Source organism: Rhinatrema bivittatum, chromosome 3 (assembly GCF_901001135.1).
Source record: "Rhinatrema bivittatum chromosome 3, aRhiBiv1.1, whole genome shotgun sequence".
Taxonomy (NCBI): domain Eukaryota; kingdom Metazoa; phylum Chordata; class Amphibia; order Gymnophiona; family Rhinatrematidae; genus Rhinatrema; species Rhinatrema bivittatum.
The window spans coordinates 486,482,070-486,507,874 of record NC_042617.1 but is presented as its reverse complement, the minus strand read 5'-3'; the positions used below and the strand labels follow the sequence as shown (position 1 = coordinate 486,507,874).

Genomic DNA, 25,805 nt, shown 5'->3' with positions numbered 1-25,805 from the left:
AAAATAGTTAACTTTGAAATATGTTTTCCAGATCTTAATGCTAAGGGAGTCATTCTTAAGGCATTTGAAATGTTCCGCCTTAAGTCATGTGTGGATTTTAAACCATACGAAGGAGAGAAAACATATATTATTTTTCAGAAATTTGGAGGGTAAGTGATAGAAAAATATTGCTTATTTTAGGGATTTCTAGATGTGTTTCTCTGGTATAAGACCTGAAGAACCATATATATATGAAAGAAAAAGAATTGTAATAAAAGACATTTTCTGCACATGTTTGAATTTTATGCTGCAAAGACATTTCAATAACCAAAGTAAAACTGCTTTTGCTGTTGAATATTGTAAATTACTCTTTGTTGCCTACTTCTGTCCTGAGTGTCCTCCTTTATTTGCCACTCTCAGAATCCTTCTTTATTCTTTTTGAATGGCCTGTGATATCCTTCAGTCTATAGTCCATTTTTGTGACTCAGCTTTGTTAAAATCCATGGCTTATGCCATCCCGAGTATTATATGTATAAGGACAGGCTGTAACTTAGAGGCTGGAGCATGGAGCCTTGGAACCTGACATCTCTTAGGTTCTCAAAGGACACCCAGCTCCTTGTGTTCATGCCTATTATTCTCTATAATCAGTGCAGTGATTGCCTGCCTGAATGACTCTTACAATCATTCTAAACATTTCATAAAATAAAAGATAGGAAACTCCCCACCCCTCCTGCAGAGATCGCAAAGAAATCAGGTGGTCATCAAGACCAAAGGAAGCTTGAATACATTTTTACCATTCTTAACTCTCAGTTTGACCTGTATAAAGATGATACAAATATTTATCAGAATATTAAATGTAGTATAAAGTATAGACTTAATGGATCATTTGAACTTTGAAATAGGCAGAAACTAATTAATTCAGAGTATAACTTTTACCCTTGATGATTTAATTTTTTTCATCTGATTTATTCCAATAGGATTTTTTTTTTTTACCTGTTTTAAATGACATGCACAAATTCTTGATGCACATCCTCCTGTTAAAAGGGACAGTTAAGGCTTAGTTTACTAAGGTCTTTTCCCTATACAGTGTCTATGGAAAGAAAATCTTAGTAAATCAAGCACAGGGACAGTAACTTTCAAAGTGATGCGCAGACATACATCTGTGCGTGTTCATCAGTCTGCACCCAGGGACTCGGCTATTTTAATACATAGGCACATATATATATGTTCGCTCATTTTTAAATAGAATTGTGCAGGGGGCATGCAAATGCCACTTCTTCTGCATTATTGGACGATTTTAAAAGCCATGCGTGCTGACACCATTGGCTGTTTTCCCAGTTCGTTCCTAGTTCGCCCAGTTAAGGGATAGGACTTCCAAATTCCCCTAGTTAAATAACCTTCCTTCCCACTACTAGCCCTGACCTTTAGAACCTCACTGATGTCCCTAGAATTTTTTTGTTTTACAACTTACATGCCATCCATAGGAGAAGTAAAGTTACGCGGCAGGGGATCCTCCTGCGCACCTGTGTATGTAAGTATGTGTAAATTTTAGGTTACAATCCCGGAACGCCCATGCTCCACCCAGACCATGCCCATGCCCTGCTTCTTTTTGGAAGTTTTCATTTGTGTGCACAGCAGCACATATGCATGGTTCTGGCTGGCTTTTAAAATCCACTTGGTGCTCGATGGCCTGACATATTTGCACATCCCCTAATTTCAGTGCGCATCAGGCTTTTAAAATTTACCCTTAACTGTATACTTTTACTTTCTTTTAAAGGTGCTGGTCCATGGTTGGAGACCTTCAGACAGGACAAAACCTTTCCATTGGCGAGAGATGCGATTACAAGGCTATTGTTGAGCATGAGATTTTGCATGCATTGGGATTTTACCACGAGCAATCACGAACTGACAGGGATGACTATGTTCAGATATGGAGGGATCAAATTGAATCAGGTTAGTTTTAAAATTACTGTAGATGCAAAATATTTAAAACTTTAAAATTCAGTATTATCGTTCCATCCATAATTGCAATATTTTCCTTAATACTGCAAGAAGTTTATTGTTCTTCACTTTTGCTCATAGATAGAAGTTAATAATTTGAAAAATTCAAATATTTGATGATTGGTAAAATGGTTTGACTAAAGACCATTCACCCTTTCACAGATTAAACTATGTTAAATGAAGCTTTCTCTGTTTATGGCCATTTTATTCCAAAGAGCAATGAGTTGAGTAATTTTGAAGTCTGGAAAGGATTCTGTGAATCACTGTGATGTTTTGGGTCAATATTTGAATTTCTGTACCAGTAAATGTCAGGAATAAGACACAGAGAATACCATCAATTAATAAGTTTTCAATTCAGTTCTGATAAGGTTTGTCAGGATAGTTTACCAATGACTCAGATGTTTGCTCATAAATGTGTTGAAAACTTTATCAGTTCCTACTAAGAGGATTATCCCATTATAGGAGGGGGAACAGAAGAAGTAATAGAGTGTTGAATGTTGAGTGTTATCTCACTCATGTGGTAAACTGCAATGGTGGAGTCTGCAGAGTATAAACCCTAGGGTGTGGATTTTTAATTAGCAATTTCAGGAAACAGAATGTCTCTATGCCTGCTCCTGTTTTTGTTGAGTTAAGGACCCTTGGGCTTCTGGGATGAAGCCTGGGTATGGACCAGTAGAAAGGGTGCCTTTTTCCCTTTTTGAAAAAGTCATTTTTCTCTTTTGAGTTGGGAGGAAGGAAGTTTTGTCTACCCTTCCCTCTTTTGAATTATTAAGACAACTTTATTTTTGCCATCTGAGTGCCCTAGGTACCAGGGACTCAGTATCACCATCATCAAGAAGTTGGAGTCTCTTACAGAGAGACATCCAGTGGACTATTGAAAGTCCTGCAGGGGAATGAATTTCCATTCATTTTGGGGGAGTTGGAGACTAGGAGACTAGTGGCACCCATCTTTATTAACCACAATGATAACATCAGGAAGAAAGAAATATGGAGGTGCCAAATAGGGAAGTTTGGAGAAAGGAGAAGGAACATAAGAACATAAGAAATTGCCATGCTGGGTCAGACCAAGGGTCCATCAATCCCAGCATCCTGTTTCCAACAGAGGCCAAACCAGGTCACAAGACCCTGGCAAGTACCCAAACACAAAGAAGATCCCATGCTACTGATGCGAGTAATAGCAGAGGCCATTCCCTAAGTCAACTTGATTAATAGCAGTTAATGGACTTCACCTCCAAGAATTTATCCAAACCTTTTTTGAACCCAGCTACACTAACTGCACTAACCACATCCTCTGGCAACAAATTCCAGAGCTTTATCGTGCGTTGAGTGAAAAAGAATTTTCTCCGATTACTCTTAAATGTGTTACTTGTTAACTTCATGGAGTGCCCCCTAGTCCTTCTATTATCTGAAAGCGTAAATAACAGATTCACATCTACTCATTCAAGACCTCTCATGATTTTAAAGACCTCTATCATATCCCCCCTCAGCAGTCTCTTCTCCATGCTGAACAGCCCTAACCTCTTCAGCTTTTCCTTATAGGGGAGCTGTTCCATCCCCTTTATCATTTTGGTTGCCCTTCTCTGTACATTCTTCATTGCAACTATATGTTTTTTGAGATGCGGTGACCAGAATTGTATACAGTATTCAAGGTGTGGTTTCACCATGGAGTGACACAGAGGCATTATGAAATTATCTGTTTTATTAACCATTCCTTTCCTAATAATTCCCAACATTCTGTTTGCTTTTTTGACTGCAGCAGCACACTGAACTGACGATTTCAAAGTATTATCCACTATGATGCTGTGATAGAGTATATGATAGAAAGCCTCAGACTGCCTTAATGGACCGGCTCCAGTTATCTGGCCCGGTCCACCTTAAGACAGACAGGAAAGGGATCCTCGGGTGGGGGCGTTTCCCTGAGGTAAGGGATACAAAGTTGAGACCCTGAGAGAGTTAGAGAGGCCCCAGGGAGAAGAAGGAAGCTGTAATCCAATGCTGTGTTTGTTCTGGACATTTTCATTGCTTGTCAGTCTGCTGAGGGAAGCAGCCATTTTGCTTCTCTTCTGTTATGTACTTTTGAAAATAAACTGATGAAAAGCAGACCATTCTCCAGCCTGGCCTGTACTGCGGCCTACCCCAGCCATAGACCGCTCCAAGGGCATCACATATGGTGGTAGAAGCGGAATTACCTGTTCTAAGCATTTGCACAGCCATGGACCCACACTAGAAGAAAAACAACATTTTTTGGGGGGGCCTGGCTGTAATGGCAGCCACACAGGATTTCTTTTTGTTGTTTTGGTACCGGCTAGGAGAGAAGCTCCGCCGGAGGGAGGGAACAGAAGAAATGAGTCAGAGCTGGAGAAGCAGGCTTTTCTTTTATTTGGTTATTTTCTTGAAAGAAGGGGAAAGCATTCTGGCCTTGAAGGAGCAGGAGCTCAAAATAGCCTTGGCAGGAACCTCCCAGAGAAATGGAACAGTTACTGCAAGCCCTGGTGGAGGGACAGCAACAGCTCCAGGCAGCCGCTCAGACCCAGTATGCGCAGCACCTACCGCTACTGCAACAATTGCAGCAACACCTGGAAGCCCAAGCACAGCTTAACAGCCAATTACTACAAAGGACACCAGCGCCAGGGACCCCTGGGGTACACACCGGAACGGAACAGAGTCCACCCCCACCAACACTGGAAATCCGGCTGACAAAGATGAAGCCCCAAGATGATCCGGAAGCATTCCTGGTCACCTTTGAGAGGGTAGCAGAGGCCATGGCCTGGCCTAGGTCCCAATGGGCCATGAGAGTGGCCCCATATTTAACAGGTGAGGCCAGGGCCACATACTGGGCCCTTAACATCCAGAAAGCCCAAGACTATCAGGAGGTCAAGGCTGCTGTACTTGATTGACTGGGACAGTCTAAAAAGTCTTATCGGAAAAGTTTCCAGGGCTTAAACCTTACACCAGGAGAGAGACCCCGGGTTCTGGCTCAGAATTTAAAGGACTGGTGCTGGCGGCGGCTAGAACCCGATAATAAAAGGAGAATGGAAGTCGCAGAGGCTGTCAAGGCAGAACAGTTTGTGGATGTTCTCCCCTCCCGACTGCATGAATGCATACATGGAGACCAGAGACAATACCCGACCAGTCAGGACCTGTTGAAGACTCCAGTGGGACAAGCTACAGTAGAAGTGGGAGTGCTCCCCTGGATACTATATCCGGTGATACTGGGACGAGATTATTCAGACTTCGGGACTCTTTGGGGCCCAGATAACTTCAGCGAGGAAGAGACCTCATTTCAGGAGGTCTTTCCGTTAGAAGACATGGACTTATATATTAATAATCTTAAAACACCCAAGCCTCGTAGACAACGTAGAATAGAAAAGCATAATTATTCCCAAAGTTTAGAGGCAGTCGTGGAGTTAGAGGGGGCGCCCCAACCCATAGAGATTCCCTCAGACTGGATAGGCGAGGGAAACCCCGGGAATTTTAGGCGGGCCCAACAAGAAGATGGGACACTAAAAGGGGCCTGGGAGAATATACAGATGATAGATGGGGAATTAGTCTCTGGGGTGGAGTGTCAAAAGCCAGCCCCCCTTTTTTTGTACTCAAGAAAAATCTAGTATACAGAGTAGCAAAGGAGAATCTGGAGGGCAAAATGCTTGAGCAGCTTTTGGTTCCCCATCAGTATCATCAGCAAGTGTTGCAGCTCACCCATAATCATCTTTTGGGGGGGCCACCTAGGAGAAGAGAAAACACAAGAAAATATTTTAGCCCAGTTCTATTGGCCTGGCTTGTATCGACACATTCAGGACTACTGTCAGTCCTGCCCTACCTGTCAGCTGACCAGACCAGCAGCAACGCACGTAGCTCCCCTAGTGCCCATGCCAATTATAGAGACACCTTTTGAGAGGGTCGCTATGGAATTGGTAGGCCCCTTAGAGAGGTCTAGCCATGGAAACAAATATATCCTGGTCATTCTTGACTATGCAACCAGGTATCCCGAAGCTATTCCCCTATGAGATATGAAGACTCAAACAATAGCCACGGCCTTGGTGGAGGTGATTTCCCGGGTGGGGTTACTCAAAGAGATGTTAACCGACCAAGGGACCCCGTTTGTCTCTAAAGTGATGAAGCAAGTTTGCACATTATTGCAGGTAAAAACCCTGTGGACTTCAGTTTACCATCCACAAACTGATGGGCTCGTGGAGCGTTTTAACAAAACTCTCAAGCAGATATTGAGGAAGTTCATCGTGGAAGATGGCAAGAATTGGGACTTACTCTTTCCATTTGAAAAGTCCCTCAAAGTTCGACCGGGTTTTCCCCGTTCTAATTATTGTATGGAAGAAGACCATGGGGGAATTCTGGATGTAGTACGAGAAACCTGGGAGGAGGAACCCAACTCTGGACGGAATTTGGCCGACTATGTGATCCAGATGCAGGACCGACTATGGAGGGCAGGGGAGGCTGCCCGATTATGCCTGGAAAAGGCCAAGTCCACCCAAGCCCGGCAATACAACCAACCCGCTGTTCATCGGGTCTTCCAGCCGGGAGACCCCGTACTAGTGTTACTACCGACTTCAGAAAGTAAATTGTTGTCCCGTTGGCAAGGTCCGTATGAGGTACTGGAGAAGATGTGCCCGGTGGATTATAAAGTGGCCCAACCTGACAAATGGACAAAGGCTCAGATCTTCCACGTGAATCTATTAAAAAAATGGGTTGCTCTGACTTGCAGTCTGGTCCAAGAAGAAGACTTTGGTCAAGACGTTTCACAAACTTCTGGGCCCCAGATGATCCCATATGGAGACCAACTCTCCACAATGCAGAAAGTGGACCTAGATAAACTGGTGACGCGGAATAAAGATGTCTTCTCGACTATGCCCGGGAGAACTCACTTAGCGTGTCACGACATTATTACAAACCCAGGAGTAATAATTAAACAATGGCCCTAGCGGATTCCCGAAGCCAGGAGGCAGGTTGTAGAAGCTGAGGTGAAAGAAATGCTTCGACTTGGGGTCATAGAGGAATTCAATAGCAATTGGTCCTCACCCATTGTACTGGTACCTAAACAGGATGGTAGTATCCGGTTCTGTATTGACTTCCATAAGGTCAATGAGGCTTCAAAGCTGGATGCATACCCAATGCCCCACGTGGATGAACTCATTGAATGCTTGGGAACTGCCCAGTTCATCTCCACGCTTGATTTGACAAAGGGATACTGGCAAGTTCCCCTAGCACCAACTGCGAAGGAGAAGATGCCTTTCTCAACACTGAAAGGACACTTCCAGTTTACGGTCCTGCCGTTTGGACTTCATGGGGCTCTGGCTACCTTCCAGCGCTTGGTAGACTGCTTGCAACGCCCACATCAGGGTTATGCCGTGGCCTATCTTGTCGACATCGTCATTTACAGTGGAGACTGGGAGATACACTTAAGGCAATTACAGGCAGTACTTACAAGTCTACGAAAGGCTGGATTGACAGCCAACCCCAAGAAATGTAAATTAGGGGGTCAAGAAGTACAATATCTAGGATACTCCCTTGGGAGAGGAAAAGTCCACCCGCAGAAGTAATTACCCGAGTCCAGGTTCCACAGACAAAGAGTAAGGTGAGAGCCTTTTTAGGTCTCATCGGTTACTATCGACAGTTCATACCAAACTTTTCAGAAAAAGCGGAGCCCCTCACATGCCTATTACAGAAGAAAATCCCAGAGAAGGTTAGGTGGTCTGCAGAGGTGGAGGAAGCCTTCCAGGGTTTAAAGAAAGACATATGCTCGGAACCTGTTCTGCTAAGTCTGGACTTTACTAAGCCCTTTATAGTACAGATAGATGCATCAGAGGTGGGTCTAGGAGCCGTCCTCACACAAGAGAAAGAAGACAAAGAACATCCAGTAGCCTTCATTAGCAGGAAGCTACTACCCCGAGAGAGATACTATTCAAAGATAGAAAAAGAGGCCTTAGCTGTCAAATGGGCCTTGGAGGCTTTTCGTTATTATCTACTAGGCCGCCAGTTCACGCTGGTAACAGATCACTAACCCCTTGTCTGGGTCTCTCAGAATAAGGAGTCCAATGGATGAGTAATGAGGTGGTTTCTGGCACTCCAACCATTTGACTTTAAAGTTCGACACACAGCAGGGAAGGCAAATATAAATGCAGACTTCCTTTCTAGGGAAGTCTCCCTTGTACAGGCAGGCACTCAACTAAGGAAGATTGAGCTGAAGAGGAGGGAATGTGATAGAGTATATGATAGAAAGCCTCAGACTGCCTTAATGGACCGGCTCCAGTTATCTGCCCCAGTCCACCTTAAGACAGACAGAAAAGGGATCCTCAGGTGGGGGTGTTTCCCTGAGGTAAGGGATACAAAGGTGAGGCCCTGAGAGGCCTCTCTAACACTCTCAGGTGAGGCCCTGAGAGTGTTAGAGAGGCCCCAGGGAGAAGAAGGAAGCTGTAATCCAATGCTGTGTTTGTTCTGGACATTTTCATTGCTTGTCAGTCTGCTGAGGTAAGCAGCCATTTTGTTCCTCTTCTGTTATGTACTTTTGAAAATAAACTGATGAAAAGCAGACCATTCTCCAGCCTGGTCTGTACTGCAGCCTACCGCAGCCATAGACTGCTCCAAGGGCATCACAGATGCCTAGATCTTTTTCCTGGGTGGTAGCTCCTAATATGGATCCTAACATCATGTAACTATAGCAAGGGTTATTTTTCCCTAAATACAATACCTTGCACTTGTCCACATTAAATTTCATCTGCCATTTGGGGGCAGGAATAAAGTGAGGGAGAGGAGGAATGTGGCAGGGAGAGAGAGGGAGGGAGGATGGGAAAGGATAACCACATAGATTGTTAGCTCTTTGGGGCAGAGAATTATGTACCTGAATTCTGAAAATGCTGTTAGTCACCTTGAGCAGTCCTTGACAATGTGGGCTAAAAATTCAAATTTCCCTTTCCAGGGAAGAAGAGGCAAGGGAAGGGGCAATAGGGCTGAGGAGAATGAGAGAGGGAGGGTGGGGTCAGGGTAATCACAAAGATGGTAAGTTCTCTTGAGAAGAGAATTATGTACCCAAATTCTGGCTGCTTGTGAATGAATGAGAGACAGCAGTTGTGTGTGTGTGTGTGTGTGTGTGTGTGTCTGTATGTGGATGTGTATGCGCCAGTTTCAGAGAGGGAACCTGCTTGTGCAAGTATGTTTATGTGTGTGTGAGAGAGAGAGAAAGAGGGTGGAAGAGAGGAAAGCCATGTATCTTTATCTGTCTAAGTCAGAGCTTCAAAACCACTATGCCGCAGCACACTGGTGTGGCTGCAGCAAGATCCCTACTGTGCCGGCCAGGTGGTCTCTCTTCCCCCCTCCTTTCTGCCATGGTAGTGTTACCTTGCTTGCAGTGCTGTGCGGTCAGGGCCTTTAAGGGATTCAGTGAACCCCCAGCCTGTAGGCGTCAGTATGGGCTGGCAAATGCCACCCTAACTTTAAACATCGGATCAGGCAGGGGTAAATCAACCCCCCTGCCCAGTCCTATCAGTCCTCCCTACCCGAACCCCCCTTTTCTCTGTAGTTTTGTGATATTTTAGTTTACAACAGAAATTGTCCGTTCCTTTATTATGACTCTCTTATCCCCTGTTGTGGCTGACAGATGGCAGATAGCAGAACAGATACTAATATCTTGTTGAAATCCTGCTTCCAGATCATACGGGCATGCACTTTGCTTACCCTGTTTTAAATCCTCAGTTTTACCTTTATTTCTTGTTAACATTTTTAATTTATAGGCATGACTGTTGTACAATAGGTACACTTTAAATAATTTTTAAACATTTCATAATTTAAAGATTAATTCTTTTTTTTATAACAGGAATGGAGCATAATTTTGTTGCCTATGATGATAACTATATCACCGACTTGAACACCCCTTATGACTATGAATCCGTCATGCATTACGGACCGTTCTCATTTAACAAAGATCCAAACATTCCCACTATCACTGCTAAAATACCAGCGTTTAATGATATCATCGGACAGCGCTTAGAATTCAGCGCCCTGGACATAGAGCGCCTGAACCGCATGTACAGCTGCAGTAAGTAACTGGCGAGCACACTGCTGATGACAGGAAGCTTAAAGAAAAATCATGTTTCATATTATCATGTCGACTCTACAGAAATGTCAAGGAAAATTCTTAATAAAGGCTTAAGGGGCCTTAAAATCAGCCATTAGTCCATGTTAACGGCCAGTTTTAATGTGGGCATTCTCTGCTGATTTAATCCCGATGCAGTAAAAAGCATAAAAGTGTTAAGTACATTGGGCATTTTGTGCGAGATAATACTGATGCATTACCTCATTGATGGTACCGCTGGTGGCTGTGGCTTGCTCTCCCCTCAAGCTGGAAGACAGAAGGCTTCTCCCACGGGGCTGATCCTCACCCCCTGACTGCCTGATCAATGGCTTTTGAGACTGGATCCCCTCCTGGCCCCTTCTTACATTCCCATTAGGTTTCCCCCCTCACCTTCCTAGTTACTTATTTTTATTTATGAATTGCATTCCTCCAGGCTGCTCAAAGCAATAACTATTATAAAACTTAATAATTATATCAATCCATGCAATACAAATAATAATACAAACAAATCTATGTCATAACAATCTCACTAAATCCCCGCAAAAAGGAATAGATATTATGTTATCCCAATTGTCGCTACATATATGTCCACTAATAAATAACCAAATCTGAAACATCCAGAGGTAAACACTCTCATAGAAATAATGAATGCATCATTCCTAAGATGAGCCAAATGATGATGAGGGCAGGAGAAAGGAAAACTTCTTCTTTCGCCTGCTCCTGCCCATTTAAAAGATGGTACGGGCTGAACCTGAGGGGAGATTGGGCTTTCAGGCCCCTGATCGTGTACTCAGTAGGTAGGGAGGATGGGAGTTGGCTTGCTGGGAGGGCCTTCTGTCTTGGAGGGTGGGCTTTTGGCTTGAATGTGAGTGAGGTAGGAGGGTGGGGGTCAGCCTGTGGAAGGGTCTTCAGTCTTCCCGCAGGGAAAGTGGGGAGCCATCCCCCCATCAGGGCTGGCATTTGCCTCCAGAGGCTAATGCTATAATTTGCCTCTGCCTGCCCTGGCAACCCATTTTAATATTAATAATCTGCTTTCATGAATTTACATGTAATGGAGTCCATTAACATTATTTTTTTGTGTTAGTCCTCATTAACTCTGTGATAATGTAAATATAGAAACATATAGAAACATAGAAACATAGAAATGACGGCAGAAGAAGACCAAACGGCCCATCCAGTCTGCCCAGCAAGCTTCACACATTTTTTCTCTCATACTTATCTGTTTCTTTTAGCTCTTGGTTCTATTTCCCTTCCTCCCCCACCATTAATGTAGAGAGCAGTGATGGAGCTGCATCCAAGTGAAATATCTAGCTTGATTAGTTAGGGGTAATAGGGGTAGTAACCGCCGCAATAAGCAAGCTACACCCATGCTTATTTGTTTTAACCCAGACTATGTTATACAGCCCTTATTGGTTGTTTTTCTTCTCCCCTGCCGTTGAAGCAGAGAGCTATGCTGGATATGCGTGAAGTATCAGTTTTTTTTTTCTTTTCTCCCCTGCCGTTGAAGCAGAGAGCTATGCTGGATATGCATCGAAAGTGAAGTATCAGGCACATTTGGTTTGGGGTAGTAACCGCCGTAACAAGCCAGCTACTCCCCGCTTTGTGAGTGTGAATCCTTTTTTCTTCTCCCCTGCCGTTGAAGCTATGCTGGATATGCGTGAAGTATCAGTTTTTCTTTTCCCCTGCCGTTGAAGCAGAGAGCTATGCTGGATATACGTGAAGTATCAGTTTTTCTTCTCCCCTGCTGTTGGAGCAGAGAGCTATGCTGGATGTGCATCGAAAGTGAAGTATCAGGCACATTTGGTTTGGGGTAGTAACCGCCGTAACAAGCCAGCTACTCCCGGCTTTGTGAGTGCAAATCCTTTTTTCCACATTTCCTCTTGCTGTTGAAGCTTAGAGTGATGTTGGAGTCACAGTAACCATGTGTATGTTTATTGAATAAGGGTATTGTGTCCAGGCAGTAGCCATCATTCTGGCGGGTTACCCACTCTTCATTGGCGGCCTCTTGACTTTATGGATCCACAGTGTTTATCCCACGCCCCTTTGAAGTCCTTCACAGTTCTGGTCTTCACCACTTCCTCCGGAAGGGCATTCCAGGCATCCACCACCCTCTCCGTGAAGAAATACTTCCTGACATTGGTTCTGAATCTTCCTCCCTGGAGCTTCAAATCGTGACCCCTGGTTCTGCTGATTTTTTTCTTATGGTAAAGGTTTGTCGTTGCCTTTGGATCATTAAAACCTTTCAAGTATCTGAAAGTCTGTATCATATCTCCTCTGCTCCTCCTTTCCTCCAAGGTGTACATATTTAGATTCTTCAATCTCTCCTCGTACGTCATCCGATGAAGATCCTCCAACTTCCTGGTCGCCCTTCTCTGTACTGCTTCCATCTTGTCTTTGTCTTTTTGTAGATACGGTCTCCAGAACTGAACACAGTATTCCAGGTGAGGCCTCACCAAGGACCTGTACAAGGGAATAATCACTTCCCTTTTCTTACTCGATATTCCTCTCTCTATGCAGCCCAGCATTCTTCTGGCTTTTGCTATCGCCTTGTCGCATTGTTTCGCAGACTTCATATCATTAGACACTATCACCCCAAGGTCCCTCTCCTGCTCCGTGCACATCAGCCTTTCCCCCCCCCATCGAATACAGTTCATTCGGATTTCCACTCCCCGTATGCATGACTTTGCACTTCTTGGCATTGAATCTCAGCTGCCATATCTTCGACCACTCTTCCAGTTTCCTTAGATCCCGTCTCATTCTCTCCACTCCTTCCGGCGTGTCCACTCTGTTGCAGATCTTAGTGTCATCCGCAAAAAGACAAACCTTACCTTCTATCCCGTCCGCAATGTCGCTCACAAAGATATTGAACAGGACCGGTCCCAACACCGATCCTTGCGGTACACCACTTAAAACCGCTCTCTCTTCAGAGAAGGTTCCATTTACCATCACACATTGTCTTCTGTCCATCAACCAATTTGCAATCCAGGTCACCACCTCGGCACTCACTCCTAAGCTTCTCGTTTTATTCACCAGTCTCCTGTGCGGAACCGTATCAAAGGCTTTGCTGAAATCCAAGTATATGATATCGAGTGCTCTTCCTTGATCCAATTCCTCGGTCACCCAGTCAAAAAAGTCAATCAGATTTGTTTGACAGGATCTTCCCCTGGTGAATCCATGTTGCCTCTGGTCCATCAATTCTCCGGACTGTAGATAGTTCACTATTCTCTCTTTCAGCAGTGACTCCATTACTTTTCCCACCACCGAAGTGAGGCTAACCAGTCTGTAGTTGCCAGCCTCCTCCCTGTTCCCACTCTTGTGAAGCGGGACCACCACCGCTCTTCTCCAATCACTCGGCACCACTCCCGTTTCAAGGGATCTATTGAACAGGTCACACAGCGGACCCGCCAGAACATCTCTGAGCTCCCTCAATATCCTTGGATGAATCCCATCAGGCCCCATGGCTTTGTCCACTTTCAGGTTCTTTAGCTCTTCCCACACATTTTCTACTGTAAAAGGATTTTCATCTATTCCATTTCCTTCCAGTTTCTTGTTGTGTAGAGATGGTCCTTCTCCAGGGTCTTCTTTAGTGAACACAGAGCTGAAGTATTCGTTTAATATTTCTGCCATTTCTTTGTCTCTCTCCACACATTGATCATTATCACCTTTCAATTTCACTATACCACTTTGGACCTTTCTCTTTTCGCTGATGTATCTGAAAAATGTTTTGTCACCATTTTTTATCTCCTTGGCAATCCTCTCTTCCTCTTGACTTTTTGCCAACTTGATTAATTTCTTTGTCTCCCTCAGTTGAATCAAATATTCTTCTTTGTGTTCCTCCCTTTGGGATCTTTTATATTTCTTGAATGCTGTTCTTTTAGCTTTAATTTTGTCAGCCACCTCCTTTGAGAACCAGATAGGTTTCAATTTTCTTTTGCTTTTCTTTACATTTCTAACATATAGAGTAGTTGCCTTGGTGATTGCTCGTTTTAGATTGGTCCACTGCTGCTCCACATCTCTCTTGTTCTCCCATCCTTTTAGTTCTTCCTCCAGGTACTTACCCATTTCCTCAAAGTCCGTGTTTTTGAATGTAAAACTCGGGTCTTTGTGGTTCTTTTCCCTATTCTTTTAGTGATATTAAACCATACTGTTTGATGATCACTGGTGCTGAGGTGGGTGCCCACCTGGACATCGGAGACATTATCTCCATTAGTGAGCACTAAGTCGAGTATAGTTCCTTCTCTCGTGGGTTCCAATACCATTTGTTTGAACAAGGATACTTGCATGGCATCCACTATTGCTCTACTATTTTTAGTTTCTGCAGATGGGATTTTCCAGTCTACATCTGGCATATTAAAGTCACCCACGATCACCACTTTTCCCTTCTTACCTATCTTATGGATGTCTTCAACCAGATCTCTGTCCAGCTCTTCCTTTTGGTTTGGAGGCCTGTAAACCACTCCAATATAAATGGATGCTCCGTCATCTTTTTTTAGGTCGACCCATATTGCTTCTTCCTTGCCCCAACTTCCTTGCAGCTCAGATGCTTGGATGTTGTTTCTGATATAAAGAGCCACACCTCCCCCTTTTCTATCCTCTCTGTCCTTCCTTAAGAAGTTATAGCCTGGTATTGTTGTATCCCAATCATGAGGATACAACATGAGAATGTGGACTAATGTGCAAAATAATGCATTATTAATCTCATTAAACACGATACCTGTACATTAATGCTTTCTTTAGCATCAACACACTTTAATACAGTGGCCCCTTTGTATGAAAGGAATATTACTTAAGCCTTTATACACTGTAATATTTTTTCTATTATGAAAGTCCTACTAAAAACTAAGGATATTTCTAGGAGAAACATACCAGTGCTGCAGTTAACCATGTGTTCATAAACTTTTCAGCTTCTTCTCATACACTTTTGGACCAGTGCTCTTTTGAGTATATAAATATATGTGGCATGATTCAAGGAACCACGGATAATGCAGATTGGGCTCACCAGAAGAGCACCCTTGGATCCTCTGAGGACTACACGCTAAATGGACAGTGTAGAGGTAAACTCAAGAAATGCATTGTGTTGAAAAGCTCCTCTCTCGTTTACTGCTTGATGTGCTAAAATAGTAACCTTTAGCCTTTGAACAACTGGAACTGCAAATTACTAAGGACCAAAGACTCTTTATTGTGACTTATCTACAGGTAATAAAAGCACAATTTACCTAAGTGAAAATATAAACATTACAGTTTAACCTGTACTGTAGTGCTGAGCAACAACATATTCCAACTCATAAAGACAGATAATAATAATAAAAAAATCCAGTCTAAGGTTTCAAGAATCTGGTTAGGTTTCTTAAGACTTTGCCTCTCTGAGTGAAACAGCTGGTCTCAGCTTGCAAGGATTACAAGTGCTGCAGACAGAATGCATAAAGTTATTGTGCTCTGTGGCAAGGAATGGAATCTGGATGACACAACAAATAATAACCTACAATGTGTTTATAGAGCTATAGAAACATGGGAGCCAATATTTAAACAGTTTGTCTAAGTAAGTCTCTGGCTTATCCAGACAAACTGTGGGATTTGAAAATTTGGCTAGTTTCATATTACAGCTACCAATACTGTGCTTTCTTATTAACCTGTTCTGGAATAAATATTATGCTATATATATATATAATTTTTATGATATCCAAACCTCTACGGATGGAAAATTGCCAGTTTTATGACATCTTGTAATCATGCAAGGAAAAGTTAAAGATGAAATATAAAACATAAAGTGTATGTGGCACCACTACGGGTTGGCCACTAGATGTCACTAGGTCCCTATAGATGTTTAACAGCTAGAGGAAATACCATTTTACAGTTCTTCCTCTAGAGGAAGCTGAGTGGGTGGACCCTGCTTAGAACTAGGGACTAAGGCTAGCACAGGCATGGCATTTGAGTTGAGATTTTGAGCAGAGAGGAGCTCTGTTGGAGTTGTTTCCTTCTACACAAATAGGTTATTGAATTGTTTACTGTACACCCCTGTTATATGTAAACCGGCATGATGTGTTTGCAACATGAATGCCGGTATATAAAAATTTTAAATAAATAAAATAAATAAATAGTGAGGCCCACATTCCTCATAGTATAATTTTTGGGAATACTCCTTCCTGTATACTCCCTTCTAGGTTGGATGTACCTCCATGTGGAAGAAGAGACTTAATTAGGATTTTTGACTACTTTAAGAATTGTTTTGCTGGGGTTGCAGCCTGGTGCTCTTGGTGCAAGCTTTTCCCTGGATTCAAAGGCCTCTCTCTGCCAGTACCCTTCTAGAACAGAAAAGAGCTGCAGTGACAATGATATCCCAGAAGATTGGACATTTCGGTGAAACATTCTCTTTTGGTTGAGAGAAGGTCTTTTTTGTCTCCCCTCCTCTCATTTGGAGACTGGGCAGTCCAGGGATATTCCGGGCTGAAGCAAACACAGATATTCAGGGTTATTTGGCTAACTTGTATAGAGTTAGTACTGCCCGAGAGCAGTCCTAAAGTTAGCCGGATAAACTTATCTGGCTGACTTTGAGATAGCTGGGTATATTCATCAGTAAACCTGCACCACTGAATATCTGGTACTAGTAAGCCAAATAAGTTTATTTGGCTAACTTAACCAGACATGCCATGGCTGATTATTGACCTCCTAGAGCTTTATCACCCTTTTAGTGGACCTAGGTCTCTCTGCACCACTTGCTTGGTTTAAGTCCTTCCTCCAAGACCATACTCAAACCAACTCTATGAAACAGACTTTCTCTCACCCATCCTCCCCTCCCATGTGGTGTGCCTCAAGGCTCCATTCTATCCCCAACACTAATCAATATTTATCTAGCCCTACTTGGAAAACTAATCAGAAAATGTTAAATTCCTGAATACACCTATATGGATTATTTTCAACTACTATGTCTCTTAGACTCTAACCCTGACAAAGGAAGCTCAAACTTGAATAACTTCCTTAAGAGGATCACAAGTTGCTTACACCTTAAGAAACTAAAGCTTAATCCCCATAAGATGAAAGTGCTGTGGCCTGGAAAAACGGAGCACTCCAACATTCACGCTGGAGTAACACATGAAGGATCTGTTGTGTTCTTCAGGCACCAAGTCTGAAGCCTTGGCTTCACTTTAGACACCAAACTTACCACTGAGGCTCAAATATTCTCCATTACAAGGTCAGCTTTTTTCCATCTATGCTAGCTTCACCAACTTTGTCTCCACTTTGATGGCCCTTCCTATGCTACAGTCATCCAGGCCTGTGTAATCTCCTGCCTGGCCTATTGGCAGAGGCATGCCAAGGGGGTGAGGTGCCAAGGGGGAGAGGTGCTATTGCTTCCGGCAGGAAGATCCTGCGTCAGCACGGAACAGTGACGTGGTGGGGGAAACACTGCCAGCAAGGACCTGCAGTGGCAGAAGCCAGTGGTGCCGCTGGCATTTTCTGGAACCGGCACGGCAGCAAAGAACAAGCCCAGCATTGCTGCCGGCGCTCCAAGAACAAGCCCAGTTTTGCTGCCAGTGCTTCAAAAGCCGGCATCAGAAGAAGCCCTGCAATGTTGCCGGCAGCCGAAGAAGGGAGAGACAGGCTCTGTGAGAGTGTCAGTGTATTGGGAGGGGGGGGGGGTGGTGGTTTGGGTCTGTGTGTGTATATATATATGAGGGTGTTTGGGAGGGTGTATGTATATAAGGGTATGTGGATGTGTGTGTGTATGAGGGTGTGTTTGTGGGTGTGTGTATGAAAGGATGCCTGTGTGTGTGTGTGTATATGAGAGAATGCCTGTGGGTATAAGATGGTGAGTGTATAGAAGAGTAAGTGTGTATGCCTGTGGGTGCGTATGTGTAAGAGGGTGCCTGTGTGCGGGGGTGGGGGTGAGAGAGAGGAAGCATGTGTGTGTGTGTGTGCGTGGGTGAGACAGGAATTCTGTGTGAGAGATAAAGAGGAAGTGTGTATGTGTGAGAGAGAGACAGAGGAAACGTATGTCTGTCTCTTTCACACCCACCCACCCACACACACACACTCAAGCTCCCTCTATTTCTCACCAAGAAATTGCCATTCTGGGTCAGACCAAGGGTCCATCAAGCCCAGCATCCTGTTTCCAACAGAGTCCAAAACCAGGCCACAAGAACCTGTGTGTATGAGAGACAGAAGGAGCATATTTTGTTTGTGTCTCTCTCTGTGTGTGTACCCCCAGTTCATGACAATCTCAGAGTGACAGGTATGGAGAGTGGGAGATTTTTAAAATCCTTATTAGTTTTAATTACTGGGTGTTATTTGATGTCTGCTGTTTTGAAATATTTTATTGATGTTTAGGAAACTTTTAAAAATGTGTACAGGAGCTTCTAATTATTGAAGAGTATTCTATTCATCACCTGTTTTGAAATGTATATTTTTTTGTATAGTTTTACTATTCTGATTGATTTATATTTCTGGAATTAAACTCTGGAATTTGTTGCCAGAGGATGTGGTTAGTGCAGTTAGTATAGCTGTGTTTAAAAAAGGATTGGATAAGTTCTTGGATGACAAGACCATTACCTGCTATTAATTAAGTTGACATATAATAACCACCGCTATTATTAGCAACGGTAACATGGAATAGACTTAGTTTTTGGGTACTTGCCAGGTTCTTATGGCCTGGATTGGCCACTGTTGGAAACAGGATGCTGGGCTTGATGGACACTTGGTCTGACCCAGTATGGCATATTCTTATGTTCTTATGATTGTATTGTTTTGAGGAATAGTGATTTTCTGCTTTTCCTTTGTTGCACTACATATAGAATCTGGCTTGTGGTTTCCAGTTCAGTTTTTGTCTGCATGTGTGCATGTGAAGGAGAGAGTAAGATAGAAGGAGTGTGTGTGTGTGTGTGTGTGTGTTAGCATGTGAGAGAGACACAGAGGAAGTATGTGTGTGTGTGTGTGTGTGTGTGTGTGAGAGAGAGAGATGGAGGAAGCATGTTTGTGTGTGAGAGAGACACAGAGGAAGTGTGTGTGTGTGACTCTCTCTCACACACACACACACACACACACACATGATAGAGAGGGAACATATTGTGTGTGTGTGCATTTGTGTCCCCAGTCTACAACAATCTTAGGATGACAGATATGGAGACCGGGAGATTTTTAAAATCCTTATCAGTTTTAATTATTGGGTGTTATTTGATGTGTCTGCTGTTTTGAAATATTTTATCGATGTTTAGGAAATTTTAAAATTATATATCAGAAGTGTGTGTGCCAAAGAAGTGTCAACCCCAGGTGCCAAATACTCTAGGTACGCCTCTGACTGGAATTCCCTTTACATAGACCTGCTGAAAAAGCCAAATCACTGTTTAGTGAGCTGCTATTGAGCAGGATCCGTGCTGTGGCATTATTCAAAACACCATGCTGTGGCGTTTTTATATAACGCAGCACAGAACCTGCTCAACAACAACAAATTCAGTTGGGTCATGCTACTCCTAATGTCACTACACTGAATTCCAGTCTCCTATTGCACTATCTTCAAAGTCCTGGTCCTGGTTTTTAAAGCACTCAAAGGTCTAGCACCACCTTACCTATTCAACCGTCTCTCCTTGAATATCCCCTCCTGCCCTCTACATACGCTACTTACCACTCAGAAGGTAGCATCTGCCCCTAAGGAAATGTTGCTTTCCAGCTCAACAAAGAGGACCTTCCTAGATCTATCTTTACCCTCTGGTGTTCCTTGCCGCTGGACATCAGACTGATCTTCAGGAAAAAAATGAAAACCTGGCTGTTTGTAGAAGCTTTTGGGCTATAATCAAGGCCCTATTGTTTTGTTTCCCTCAACTTGGGCCATCTGACTTGCCATGCTAGAACTTTGCACCTTAAGCTGCCTCATTTTTCCTACTGTCTTGTCTAGTTGCTTGTATATAACACCTCCCTCTCCTCAATCGTCTACATCCCGTGTGTTGCCTCTCCCCTCATCTTAGGAAGATGACATTGATTTCCTTTACTGTTCTGCTCCTCTATTCCTGTATGATGTGTTCTTTTTATTGCTGTTTCACATTACTCCTATATCCATAAACTTGTTTATTATCCTAGTCTTGCACACCCTGCACATTGTAATCCCTCTTTCGTGTTTTGTTTGAAGGCTCAGTAGACTCTCTACTGTGTAACACACTCTGAGCTCACCCTTTGGAAGAGCATGAGATAAACAATGATGATGATGGGATACGCCAACTTACAGTTGGTACAGCATGTGGGTCTACCCTCTGTTTTGATACTGAAATTTTGCTAAATAGAAGTAACTAACATAAATATGTGCTTCTGTTATAGATGCAGGGTATTTTATGCATTTCAACACCAACACTGGAACAGCAGGTCAAACTGCCCTTCTAGAATCTCGCATTCTCTACCCAAAGAGAAAGCAGCAGTGTCTTCAGTTTTTCTACAAGATGAATGGAAGCCCCTCAGACAAACTTGTTATCTGGGTGAGAAAGGATGATGGAACTGGGAGTGTTCGCAGAATGGTAAAAATTAAGACATTAGCAGGTAATGATCACAAAAATAATAAATATATTTTAAATTTACAGATGTGCTGAATAAGAGTTTTGCAAATGTGAGTTTACATAGAATGTATTAATCTTAAAGCATTGGAGACCCAATGCGAATGTATCTCCTGAATATTCATTGTACATTGCACAGGTTCAGGAAGCTCTGGTTGAGAATGTCATTATCACTGTGATCTTTGAGTCTTTTGTTCATTGTGTTCATCAAACTGAAAAATGAAGAAGAGGAAGAGCAGGGGTGGAACCACACAATGTAAAATGACCAATGAATTTAAAAAAATCAGTCATTGGGAAGATTAGGCGAGCACAAACAGGAAGCAAACAGACCGGCCAAAATTAAAAATCTGTCACTTTCCTAATAGCATTTACTTTCATAATTTCTGAGGAAGAATCATAGGTCATAAGCAGAGATGTGCAAATATTGCAAGATCAATTTCAAACCAGGTGAATTTCTGCTTGATTTGAGTTCTTCTGATGTTTTGGAATTTTCTCAGTTTTGCTGGGGAGATTTGTAAATCTTGGTGTATCAGATTTCTTAACAGATTTAGCAAGATGATGGAATTTTAATAATTAGTTTGGAACTATTGTCTTGATTTATTATTTTGTTGTGTTTTATTGTTTCAAATTTTATGTATGTTCTAATAATGTAAACCACCCTGATCATATTTGGAAGGATGGTATATAAATATCTGTAAATGAATAAATACATTTCTACATTAGACAGTCATTTTCATCCAGATAATTCATTCAGATTCTTATTTCACATGCAGCAAACATTAGGGCCAATATTAAAAAAAATCCAAGCTCTTAATTTTAGGCCTATAAATTAGGTGCCTAATTTTTCAGTTGAAAATTCACATACATTTAGGGGCCTAAAACTTAGGGGCCAAAATTTAGATCTGCTATTTATTTGTCTAGATTTAGCATCATAAATTAGGTTCCTAATTCTGAAAATCAGTGCCAAGCTCCCAACTTTGTTTCCCTACCCTAACTCCAGCCTCATAGCCACCATTTTTAAGCTCTTAAATTTAGTATTCTAATAAAACTAGGAGCCTAAATTTAGACACTTAGCCCTAGTACATTTTCAAAAGGATCAATTTAGGGGCCTAATTCCAAAAGTTAGGAGCCTAAACTCATTTAAAATTGATTCCCATCTAGACCAAGGATCCCCAAATATTTCAAGAAAAGGGCCACATAGAACCTTTCCAGTCACAAAGAAAGCTGGGGAGAAGGGAGAGAGGGAGAGGAGGGGAGAGGTCAGAGTTTGCTGAACCAAAGATGTTCTCCTGTGAGAGACATATGTTCTGCACTCACAGTGTTAACAAGTTGGAAAAAGGGCTGTACTGTTTAGCCTGCCCAGAGAACAGCACTACATAGCCAGTAGAAGAGGAAGCCAAATGAGTACTGAGAGATCATTTAAGATAGGAAAAACATAATTTGGATTGCTCTGTCTGTGTGTAAGGGGTGGGAACGGCCAGGAGTTGGAGTCAGGAGCCAGGCAGAGAGGAATGTATCTGGCAGCCCTACAATCAGTTCTTTCCCTGAAGAGCTAATTAACAAGAAGGAGAGACAGAATCTGCACTCTGAAGAAATAGACAGACAGTGGTTCTTGCTTCATAACCAAGCTACATGTAAAACCCTAACAAGGGACAGAGGAGTTAGGAGCTGAGAGACTGAAATACTTCCTTTCCAGATATATCCAGGCCCAGGAACACATGGCTGAATCACCCTCCTAAGAGTTAAGTAATCTAAACTTTGTACAGATAGTATCTTAACAAAGGAGGGAAAAGATTTATTTCCTTGCCTTTTATTACAAATTCAGTATCTCATCTTAACTGCCTTTCAGCCGAAGTCAAGCTGGCAGGTACAGACACGCAAGATAGGGCTTGGTCAGAGAAGCTGATGGACCGTGGTCTTCCTTAAGAGACTGAAACCAGGCAGCTTACTGTTTGGTAGCAAATAAACCATTTGGTAAAGCTCTGCAGAAGAGAGAGACCTTTCACACACACTGCAATGTTTATCTGTTTGGTTTGTCATCTAGCCAGCTCCACCATCAAATGGGACTCTTTCATTTTCTTGATTGTTTTTTCCACACAATATTGTGTTTGGGACAGAGTGCACCCTTTACAAACTGGTGACATTGAGGTGAATCTGTTCCCCCTCTCTTTTTGAGTTCTCAGGGGTAAAGACAATTTTTGAAAGCTGTGTACTTCACTGCTTCTCCCCACCTCCAACCTTTCTCTTTTAGTGTTCCTTATAGTTTTTTTTACTATCCATATGAGTATGTTGGTTGTCCTAGCTAATAGGCCATACCCAGTATTATTTCTGCATTGCTTGATTTAAAATAAGAACACTGCAAGTTTAAACATAGAAACATAGAAATGACAGCAGAAGAATATAAAACGGTCCATCCAGTCTGTCCAGAAAGCTTCACACTTTTTTTTTCCATACTTTTCTGTTACTCTTGTCCCTTTAAATAATTTTTGGGCTCTATTTCCCTTCCACCCCCGCCATCGTAAATAGCAGTGCTGGAGCTGCATTTAAGTGAAGTATCCAGCTAATTGGTTTGGGGTAGTAACCGCTGTAATAAGCAAGCTACAACCACGCTTGTTTACCCAGCCTGAGCAATTCAGTCCTTGTTGGTTGTTTGAATATAAATCCTCTTTTCTTCATTCCCCCTGCTGTTGAAGCAGTGAGCTGCACTGGATATGTATTTTAAGTGAAGTATCAGGCTTGATTTGGGTTAGTAACCGCCGTAACAAGCAAGCTACACCCATGCTTATTTGTTTTACCCATTCTATGTAATTCAGGCCTTGTTGGTAGATGTCTGAATATAAAACAAATTTTCTTCATTCCCCCTGCTGGTGAAGCATAGAGCTATGCTGGATATGCATTGAAAGTGAAGTATCAGGCATTTTTGATTTGGGGTAGTAAACGCCATAACAAGCAAGCTACTCCCCTGCTTTTATGTGGATGCAAATCCTTTTTCCACATTTCCTCGTTGCCGTTGAAGCATAGAGCAATGTTGGAGTCGCATTAACCGTGTGTATGCTTATTGAATAAGGATATTCATCTCCAGGTAGTAGCCGTCATTCCCGCAAGCCACCCCCATGCCTCTTCTCTTCAGTCACTTCCTCTAGACTTTATGGATCCACAGTATTTATCCCACGCCCCTTTGAAATCCTTCACAGTTTTGGTCTTCACCACTTCCTCCGGAAGGGTGTTCCAGGCATCCACCACCCTCTCCGTGAAGAAATACTTCCTGACATTGGTTCTGAGTCTTCCTCCCAGGAGTTTTAAATCATGACCCCTGGTTCTGCTGATTTTTTTGCAACAGAAAAGGTTTGTCATTGTCTTTGGATCATTAAAACCTTTCAAGTTTTTTAAGATGGCGCCGGCCGTCCATTGCTCCTATCATGTGACAGGGGCCGGCCAATGGCTCCGATAGCCCTTATTTATTTATTTATTTATTTATTTAACATTTTTATATACCGAGATTCATGTAGCAATGTTACATAGCAATTCGGTTTACATTATAACATTAATATGCATGTAAGAATGCGGTTACATCGAACAGGGAGATAAACTTGGAACAGGTAACTGGGGAATACATTACAACGAATACATTACAACAAATAGATTACAACAAATACATTACAACGAAAAAATAAAGTAGTGTGAGTTCTACTGCGAAATTAAGACTAACCTGGCTAAATATCTAGGTGCTTATTGGATTCAATAGTCACGGAATATGTAGCACCTGATTGGATAAATGAGGTGGCGATTATTGGCATAGATTAAATGCTTGTTCGAATAGCCAAGTTTTGAGTCTCTTTTTAAATGTGATTGGGCACTGTTCCTTCCGGAGTTCTGGAGGTAGAGAGTTCCATTGCGCGGGGCCCGTTGTGGATAGAGATCGTTTATTTAATGAGGTTTTGCTAGGAGGGGCAAGGAGGGTATCTCTATACGCTGCTCTCACCGGTCTTGTGGGTATATGTGGTCGAATAGGTATACTGAGTTCCAGTGGAATGAGGTTGTGTATATATTTGTGTATGATTGTTAGTACTTTGTAGGAGATTCTGAACTTAATTGGGAGCCAGTGAAGGTTTCTCAAGATGGGGGTAATATGATTTCTTTTGTTAGACTTAGTCAGGATCCTGGCTGAAGCGTTTTGAAGCATTTGTAAAGGTTTTATGGAGTTAGCTGGGAGGCCGAGTAGGAGGGAATTACAGTAGTCGATTTTTGAGAAAATGATTGCCTGGAGAACCAACCGGTAGTCTTGGAAGTGGAGGAGCGGTCTGAGCCATTTCAGAACTTGTAATTTGTAGAAGCCATCCTTTGTGGTATTATTAATGAATCTTTTTAGGTTTAGTTGATTGTCCATGATGACTCTGAGGTTTCTGACTTGAGAGGAAAAGGAAGGTTGAATGGAAGGGAGTATGTTAGCCGTTGCATTATTACAGTCCTGTGAAACGATGAGAATTTCAGTTTTATTTGAATTAAGGATTAAATTAAGGCTCATGAGCAGGTTATTGATGGATTGGAGGCAGTTGTTCCAAAATTCTAGTGTTTTTTGAAGAGATTCCATAATCGGGATGAATATTTGTACATCGTCAGCGTAAATGTAGTGGGTTAGTTTTAGTTTGGAGAGGAGCTGGCAAAGTGGTAGAAGATAAATGTTGAAGAGGGTAGGGGATAAGGATGAGCCTTGAGGGACTCCTAGTGAAGAGCAGACTGGGTGTGATTCGTTATTGTTGACTCTGACCTTGTAAAATCTGTTATGTAGAAAAGATTTGAACCAGCTGAGGGCAGTGCCTTTGATGCCGATGTCGGCTAGGCGGTTCAGAAGTGTTGAGTGGTTCACAGTGTCAAATGCGGCCGATAGGTCGAGAAGGATGAGTAGACCTGGTTGTTTTTTATCCAGATTTAACAGTATTGTGTCTGTTAGGGAGATTAGGAGTGCTTCAGTGATTCGGGCTTTATGGAAGCCGAATTGAGAGGGGGATAGTATTTTGTTGTCGTCTAAGTACTCCGAAAGTTGCTTATTCACTATTTTTCTAAGATTTTGGAGATGAAGGGGAGTTTAGCAATCGGGCGATAGTTGGCGGGGTCGTCTGGAGACAGGTTGGGGTTTTTCAAGAGAGGTTTGAGAATTGCGAGTTTCAGAGGGTCCGGAACTGTACCTTGCATTAGTGAGCAGTTAATGATGT

The 25,805-nt window shown here is 42.6% G+C and overlaps 1 protein-coding gene across 1 annotated transcript in view; it reads left to right on the top strand.

Annotated features, from left to right (window-relative positions):
• MEP1A (meprin A subunit alpha) overlaps positions 1 to 25,805 on the top strand; it is a 49,857-nt gene that overhangs the window by 8,220 nt on the left and 15,832 nt on the right. Inside the window, exons 6-10 of the mRNA XM_029596888.1 lie at positions 32 to 149; positions 1,757 to 1,932; positions 9,806 to 10,027; positions 14,968 to 15,117; positions 20,363 to 20,578. Coding sequence (XP_029452748.1) covers positions 32 to 149; positions 1,757 to 1,932; positions 9,806 to 10,027; positions 14,968 to 15,117; positions 20,363 to 20,578 — 882 coding nt within the window. The remainder of the gene's footprint in view (positions 1 to 31; positions 150 to 1,756; positions 1,933 to 9,805; positions 10,028 to 14,967; positions 15,118 to 20,362; positions 20,579 to 25,805) is intronic.